General features: G+C 35.0%; 1 protein-coding gene across 1 annotated transcript in view; it reads left to right on the top strand.

Moving 5' to 3' along the window:
* The window catches only part of LOC108747875 (tumor necrosis factor receptor superfamily member wengen), a 25649-nt gene that overhangs the window by 4371 nt on the left and 12458 nt on the right, over positions 1–8820 (top strand). Inside the window, exons 2-3 of the mRNA XM_018485765.1 lie at positions 6719–7228; positions 8063–8243. Coding sequence (XP_018341267.1) covers positions 6722–7228; positions 8063–8243 — 688 coding nt within the window. The 5' untranslated portion in view covers positions 6719–6721. The remainder of the gene's footprint in view (positions 1–6718; positions 7229–8062; positions 8244–8820) is intronic.

Raw genomic sequence — 8820 nt, 5'->3', positions numbered from 1 at the left:
ACATTATCATGTAAATGTTTTGAAGAACGCATATTGTTATTATTATCACACAGCACATTTTATTCCAATGAACTTCTTGGGAACGTCTTTAGAACGTAGAGACATCTTCTAAACATCTTTAAGATCTCTCTTGAAGGTCTTGCTGTATGCACGGTATAAAATATAATCCAGTCTCTTCATCCAGCCGCGTAAATTCCTCGGAATCGAGTATTCCGAGAATTCGTCGTGAACGAAGGTACATCAAAGCGAAATTTTTTTTCGAACTTCCTTTCGTTCGAACAGGTGGGAATATTATTTACGAGAACGTGGGAAAAGTAGTGAAGACTTTTCAAATCGCACGTGGTGTAAACGATTTTCTAGGCACGTGTACCAAATTGCCTTCCGAGAAGAATCTCGGCTATCGTATTCATTGTTACTAAAAGTTAAAATCAATATTTGCAAGTTCCTGCTTAATTAAAAACGTATTTGATACATTTATAAGAAACAAGCATTTTTAGCTTTGTATACTTAACTTTTAAATTAAATGCACATTGTTTGGTTAATTAAAATTCAATTAATTGTATTCAATTGAATCAAGATTTATTAAGTAGAAATATTTAATTTAATTTTTAATTCAAAGAACAGAACAAATTGCAAAAAGTTGCAAAACGTAATTTTTGTCCATTGTCTGTTTTTTCAGCGCATTCAATATTTTTTATATATGTATAATTGCGTGCTGCTGATGAACGGCCATTGTTCCACGACGAAATGTAATTCGAGTTGTCACTTTAAAACTGTTTGCACGCATTCCGGGGAGGGAAAGAACCGTCTTATTAGCGTCATTAAGCGAACACGTGCGGCCGTATCAAGCGCCGGCATTCTTTCGCTTCGGCAGACGTTGCTCATAAAACACTGTCGCGGATTCCCCTCTTCCTGCAGATAAATTTATATACTGCCGTTACGTTGTAGCTCCATTTATTCTGCGATTATGAATTATCGGTTGAAATCGTGTGCGAGGCAACGATGAAGATATTTTGGAAAAAATAGGCACGGCTGTGTTATAAACGTGATGTTTTTCAGCGAATTAATCGATTAGATGCTTGTATCAAATTAGTATAATTGATTGATGTAACTATTTTTAATATCTCTATGTTGCGTTTTTTAAACAAATTTCAATTATTTTGAATTAACAATAATCGGTAATTATTGGAATTACAATCTTAGCACAATTATTTTGTACATTAAAAGAACAGTTTTTCCGAAAAATTTGAAATTTTGGACTATCAAAATTATTATGTAGGTACTTATAATAATCGTATCTCTCTGACTTCTTATAATAATTGTATCTCTGACTGTCGACACCAAAAGTCCTTTACGTGAAGCCGTGAGAAAACGCTTACATGTAAGTGGATATAACAGAAAATTCAGACAAATGATTTTAATAATTTACTAATTTTCGTTTCGTGTTTCTTTTGAATGACTACACAGCAAATCTGACAATCTGGTGATCGATGTGATTCTACGTAGTGACGCAATGCATATGATTTCGGTTTTACTTTATGTAAGTTTATTATTATTGTATAATGTAATAATTTTGATAATCATTGATAATCATTCATTACATAGATTATTTTGGCATTTGGATAAAGAAGAACGAACTAATTTGTCGGGAATCATCAACTTGGAATTTGCGTTAATTAATTTATGTAATTTCGATTTATATTTATATTGATAAGGACCCGAATTGAAGGGTTGAAACGTACATTTTATTTGTTTTGTCACATTCACACGAAAAATAAAGAATTTCTGTGCATCCAAATAACTAATGCAGGCTCTGATGGGCTTTTTTACATTTTTTACTGATACTTATAATAATATTATATAATATATGATATTTATTATATCAATCAATTTGAGCAGCTTACATAATTATTTTGTTGGTCTAACGGAATTTATTTTTATATCTATACCTAGACAAAATTTTAAGTACTTTAGCGAAAACTTTCGAATACTTTGGCACGTTCTTACCGTGTATAAATCGCAGTCGAAAAAGATTTTATTTCTACGACGTCGAACGCGATCGAGAAATCCGTTTCTCGTAAAGAACGTCGCGTCTGAGCTTATAAGATGCAAGGTTGAAGAACGTATAAACCGGTTTAGGTCCTTATTCTCTGGAGTCAGGGCAGTTTTTTAGTTACTATTATTAGAGGCACACATGTGGCCGTGTTAAGCCATTTGTCGACGGCGACGGGACAGCGACGAGAGTACCATTTAATAAACGATCAATCAGAAACGTACGTTGCAAATTGATATCATTCGATTTCCGTTATTTCTAAAATTCAGCGCTTCGCGGATTACTATATTACTCGAAATCACAAATTCGTCAACAAAAGTACTTTATGGAATCTCGCGATAAACTCCAAGTGTGCATAGTTTTACTACTTTCTATTAGAGATTCCTTTATTCGGGCGAGATTGAAAGAAGATTGCGAACAATCCGAGTCTCGCCGAGGCTCTCCCCCGCACACGGCACACGAACGATGCTGTTGCCTCACCGTGACAACCGACTCGTGTCCGTAATCGTTTTCGAAGCGTGCAATTGGCATCCTAATCACGGAGAGATGAGCTCGGCGGCGGAAGATTGCATTTGCAACGAACGGAGCGGCCGGAGTTCCACGAGAGCGAGCGAATCCCGCGAGCGGATCGCGGGGTGTCGCGTTGCATTCTGATCGCGCGATTGCGTGCACGTACGTGGACGTACTTATGTGCGTGCCCGCGGGAGAAATATGACCATGCGACGATTTGAAATGGACGAGGAGCATCTTTATGTAGGCTTCTCGCGCGTATAAATGATAGGTGTATCGCGCATCACGTACCATTCTTCTAGGTCGATAATCAGTTTGCATATTAGGTTAAGTAAAAAGTCATCGCGTTTTTTTAAAAGACATCTATCAGTAAAAACCGCAATTACTTTCTTACCAACAATATAAATATATCTTGATAGAGTAAAGTTTCAGCTTTAAAAATCTCTTTTTTAAATTATACGATACGACAATTTTTAATGGAGTTATGAGCAATTAAAGTCAAAATAATTCTTTTATTTAATCCGCGATAACTCAGTAATCAAAAGTCGTAGGAATATTAAAAAAAAACGATTTTGTAGGGAAAGTATCAAGCTTTCACGATAGGTAATCGAAAATTTTCTCAAATTCGTTTTGGACACGTTACAAATCCACAAAGTGAGAAGAAAATTTTTCGTCTTTTTCAGCTCGTAGTTTTTGGTATGTAAAAATTATCAAACTCATATAAACTTAAAAAATGTGATAAGCTTTTAAAAGTAGAGATTTCAAGCTTTAAAACCCTTTTTTTTAATTTGAATTTCATTCATTATTGACGAAGATATTGTATATACAACTTTGAGCTAAAAAATACGCGATGACTTTTTACTCAACCTAATATTTTTATATTCAAGATTCGTCTTGAGACTCCTGTTTACTCATCGCTACCATCTCGGATTATTGCAATGTTAGAAGGAAAAAAATTCTCGCGGTAAAAATTCTTGCAACTTATACTTGAATATAAATATCTTTTAGTAAAACAATATTTGTAATCGATAGAAATAGACGCGTAAAATATACCGGAACCTGTAGGTTTTTATTTTGGGGCGAAATATTAAATCATACTTATATATTTTGTATAATATATTAATTAATTTATCAGTTTATCATTACTGTAAATATAGTTTATTTTGTTTTTTTGATTATGCATAGTTTATTTACAGATATATAGTTTTTATTAATAAACGAAACAAAAGGAGAATTTTCGGTATATATTTTACAAGCCGGTTCTATCGATTGTAAGTGTTGTTTTATTGAAACATATTTCTATATTAATACATTTTGAAGAATTTTTATTTTATATTTTCTCTCTTTTTTTAATGTCATAATCTGAGATAGTATTAATGGATGAGCAGGAGTTTTGAGTCTGATAATCTCTCGTAATACCACCGTATGCAGTCATTTCATTAGACGGAATTTTAAATCTTGCATGTCTTGTCACGAAAACAACATACACTGGATATTGTGTAAATATCGTATAAAATTTATGTTTATTTTAGTTCTATAGTAAAAGAATCTGTAAAATAAATATATCTAACAACAAGAGATAAATAATAAAATATAAATTTCTTTGTACTTAATTTGAAACAAATACGGCAGATCTCAATCAAGTTTACTCGAGAGTTTAACGGTGTTCAAATTTTTATTTAAGAAATTCTACGTCCTTCTATTTCTTTTTCTCATCCGTTCTTTTCGCTTTCGGCTCAGACAACGCTTGTCTTTCTGCGCGAGTCATATGAAAAGAGACCTCTTCCATTGAAAAGGCTCGCTATCGGATCGCCGTTAGATAACGAAAAAGTTTGCGTACACTTTCGGCGGATGCATTTATAGCCACAAAAATAGCGCGCGCGCGCTTATTTCAGTCGATTGACGCACGCTGAATTTTATGAGTACTCTGATTTTTTTTTTTTTTTTAGTACACTTTTAATACTGAGAGCCGCGTGAATTTTTTTTTCTATAATAAGTAACATAAATGACATTGGTTTCAACAAGACTAATTATAATTGTATATATATATGTATATGTATATATATTTATAATTGCAACAAGCATTTTTTATTTATTAATTATGTTACGCTGTATCGCATTTTTTATAAAGTAAGTCTGGATCAAGTTGTATCTCGACATTTAATTAAGCAATTTATTCTCAAATTATATTATTTGACAAAAAGATTTATTGGAATATTTCAATAAGGAGCAGCGAGTCTTCTGAGAGTCCTTTATGCTACACTTGCAGTAATTTTTATCAATCAATTCTTCAAAAGGTATAATACATGATAAACATTCGTTATAATTAAATTCACAATTAAAATATTTCGCATCGACAGCTAAAATACATTGAAATCGAATTTTCGCCACAACGGAGTATTAATATACTGGAATCGCGACTGTGCCATTTTTGACTCATCTGATAGTTTTTCTTTTCCAGTTTATTTGGATTTGCACGTGGTGCTTTAGATTTTTGTGATTTTTCATAAATAATCATAATTACGAGTAATTTTATTTTTACGACGCCAATCCACTCTCCTAAAAAGTTAGAATTTATCTTGAATCGCGATTGGGCGAATTTAGATTCGCAGTTCTGGTGTTAATTACGGGGATTATCTTGTCGTACAGACAGGCCGTTGATGGACGCAGTTCGTGATGCGCACCATGTACTGTGGATCACACAAAATCTGCAGATTGTAAAGGTTTTCTGTGCACTCAGCACCCACACACGATGGTCGTCACACGATCGTACATACGATTTACACACACAATAACAACGGCATACACACTCGCTCGTGCGCGGAAACGAAGGCTCGTAGACGGCTGGCCGCGAGCTATGACGTAGATGGATCGCGATTCAACGGCGGATGTAATTACATCGCGAACGAGCCGGAAGTGGAAACGGTCCGAGCGCTTTTGCGGCCTAAAGAGCGGCTTTATACGCTCGAATTACGCCGATCGACCGCGATCGACATCGCCGACTCTCCATTATTACATTCGCAACGCGACGGAGAGATGACAAGCTTGTTGTTGTCTGTCACATGCAAACGTGAGATCGACGGTTTTCCGCGGTTTGAAACTTTCGATCTTAGCGGAAAAGATCTTGAAAAGAGAAATAATAGCTTGACTATTTTAAAATAATAAATTAAAAAAATATATATAATTGATGACGAATTAATTAATTTTTTTATAAATCAAAATGCTAGTTTACTTGTAAAAGGTAATTCTATTATTCTTCACTTCTTTGTCAAGAATAAATATTTATTCGTACGTTCATAATATTTTATTTATTAAAGTATTAGTTACAATACATAGAACTTAAATAGAACTTTTCTATTTAATTTAAACTCTTCTGAAAAAAAAAAATACGCGATACAAGAAATAGATTGAAATGACATGGATTACTTTTCTCATTTTGAACTGTGCGCGATTTAGATAAACTCTTTAAATTAATTTATCCCACGCTACACAGAAAGGATATTTTTGTTAAAATTAAAAAATTTAGTTAGATACAGATGTGAAAATCATTTTATTAGAAACCATCGAAATAATTATGTAGGGGAGGTTCAAACTGATTGCTAGAATATCAAAACTTTTTTACAGCATTGCTCATCATGTTTGAAATTACTACTATAATTATTTTGATGGTCTAACAAAATTATTTTCAGATCTGTATCTAGCTAAATTTTTATTAGACATTTTAACAAAATCGTTCTTTCTGCGTATTGAAAATACTATGTACTTAAAATAAATACTCTGTAAATCACACGCATGTATCTTATCAAACAGAACTAAATCGATGAATTAAACTTAGACGGCTTTAAGTCACAATTAAATATACAACTGACTTACGCCCGTTTCTACCAATGTAGATTAACTTTAATCTCAATTTAACTTACTATTTATCTTTTAGAATTAGAAGAAGATAAAGAATAAATTGAACCGAGATTCAAATCTTATGTTGGTAGAATAGGGTAGAATATTTAATCTTTATCAAACAAAACAGAAATCCTCACGATTTCTACACGAAGATAGAAATATCATAACATATTGAGAAAGCAAAAGAAAGAGAGAGAGAGAGAGAGAGAGAGAGAGAGAGAGAGAGAGCAACTTTGTGCATAATAATGATCGCAGGTAATGCCGAGGGAATCCTGTCCCGGGTTGCTGTTGACCCTGGTGTCGATATTCGTCGGCCTGTGCGAGTCTTCCGCTGCCCCCGGAGCCGCAACATCCGGCACTCAGCAACCACAGCCGCAGCCACAGCAGCAGCCGCCGCCGCAGTCGCAGCAGCAGCAGCAGCATCCAATTTGTAGGCCCGGCTTGGAGTTCTGGTCCACCGAACGCGCCTCGTGCTGGCCGTGTACTCGATGCGCCCCCGAGTTCACCTTAAGTCCGTGTGTGATTCACAAGGACGCGATATGCGGCCCACTGTCAGCGCTCGAGCTCGACTGGTCCTTCCTGTCGTCGACGGCCAGGAAGAGGCCCTCGCGAGCCGGTGATGACGATGGGACCGTCACCTCGAACGCGTTCCTGCGGTTCTCTGAAGAGAGGACGAAAGAACGGCCCTTCGTGGAAGCCGATAATCTCATCAACCCCGGTCGTGAAGGCGACAAGGAGCCGGTCTCCGTCTCGCAGGAATCGAAAGTAATTTCGAATTAGTTTTGCAGAATTTTTAAGTCTTTGAGCTCATAGTCATCAGTTATGGTTTCCATTTCAAGCATTTAATTTTAATCGATAGAAAAACTTGTATAGGCAGGAAGGCAGGAATATAGAATCGAGAAAGGATTTTGTGACATAATTCCATGGAAAACAGTATGATATATTAACCCTTTTTGCTGACGTCAAAATCTGTAATACAATCAATGAACTCTATGAGATTTATTTAATAATATGTTTAAAGGCACAATTAACTTATTATCAATTGACTTTTCAGTCAATTAATTCTTGATTAACACATCGGAACAATAGATTAGTTTCTCCACACAACATACCAAGAAAATCAATCTCCCATTAATAAGCGTAAAAACAATCAGCGTGCGTTTCGAGTCGGCGAAAGCTGGCCATATTGCTTCCGCTCTATTTACTATGCAACGTAGAATCGCATTGCCAAAGTCGATTGCATTCCATGCCGTGTTTCGAAAGTAAATAATAAGAAATAAAACCTTATCATGGTGCAGTTAAATAATTTTTTTGAAAGAGAAAGAAAATGAATCAATCAGTGTCTTTTATTTCCTTTCCATGAAATAAAAGATTTCATGAAATAAAAGGCTTGGTTGATTTTTTTTTTATGCTTTATGCATTATGTGTTAAGCCAGTTCTACATTAGTTGCAAGCCAATCTGAAGCTTGCATTTTGAAATCAACGCTTCATATTGGCTGTCGCAACAAACTTGCGATCAGCTTATTCAGCAACTAATGCAGAATCGGCTTTATGCAAAGATCTGTGCTTCGGTCTTAACACGCTGACTTTATGACGCAGACGGCGTATGATCCTCGGGAGAGGAGAAAATCGACCGTCGAAGACAATCTACCGTGGGACTGGCAGACCGGTGCTCTGGTCCTTGCGGTATGCGCCTGCATAGTATTCTTCCTGGTAGCAGGATGCTCGGCTATCGTCTACGCGAGGCAATGGCGGCGGATGAAAAGGAACTTCGAGCCAGGTAAGAGAATATTAAAAGAAATAATATATAACGTAGAATAAATCGAAACAATTATTTCTTAAAAACTTGAATTCGTATTCTACAAATATTCTAATCGTCGACGGTCTTCATACAGCACAGATTAGTCCAGTAATATTACAACAATACACTGAAAAAAAGATAGCACTTTTAAAAAGATAAACATTTATTTGTGAATTATAATGTTTATTTTACTGAAATAAGCCCGTTTATTTTACTGAAATTAACGATAAATATACTGCGAGAATAAAATTTTATTTCCCAATAAACCTATTTTATTTTTTATTAATGAGATACGTTTCACAGAGATACTTATATTTCGTCATAATTTTTTATAATCAATGAACATTTGCTTGCGAATATTTCGACTTTTTTCCAGTGCGTTACAACGTTTAAGCAACATCGCAGCAATGTTGCTGCAGCCTGTGTGTTGTACAAGTTTCTTCTCCGCAAAATCTTAAATAATTCATTAATCGGTATCTATAATGGTTTTCATTTTTAATCGCGCCTGATCATTTTTTGACATCGCGTTATTTAATCAAAATAAAGGTGGTTCAAA

This window comes from Trachymyrmex septentrionalis, unplaced genomic scaffold, assembly GCF_001594115.1.
Source record: "Trachymyrmex septentrionalis isolate Tsep2-gDNA-1 unplaced genomic scaffold, Tsep1.0 scaffold20, whole genome shotgun sequence".
Classification (NCBI taxonomy): domain Eukaryota; kingdom Metazoa; phylum Arthropoda; class Insecta; order Hymenoptera; family Formicidae; genus Trachymyrmex; species Trachymyrmex septentrionalis.
Note: the sequence above shows the minus strand (reverse complement) of the source record. Positions and strands in the feature narration are given on the sequence as shown.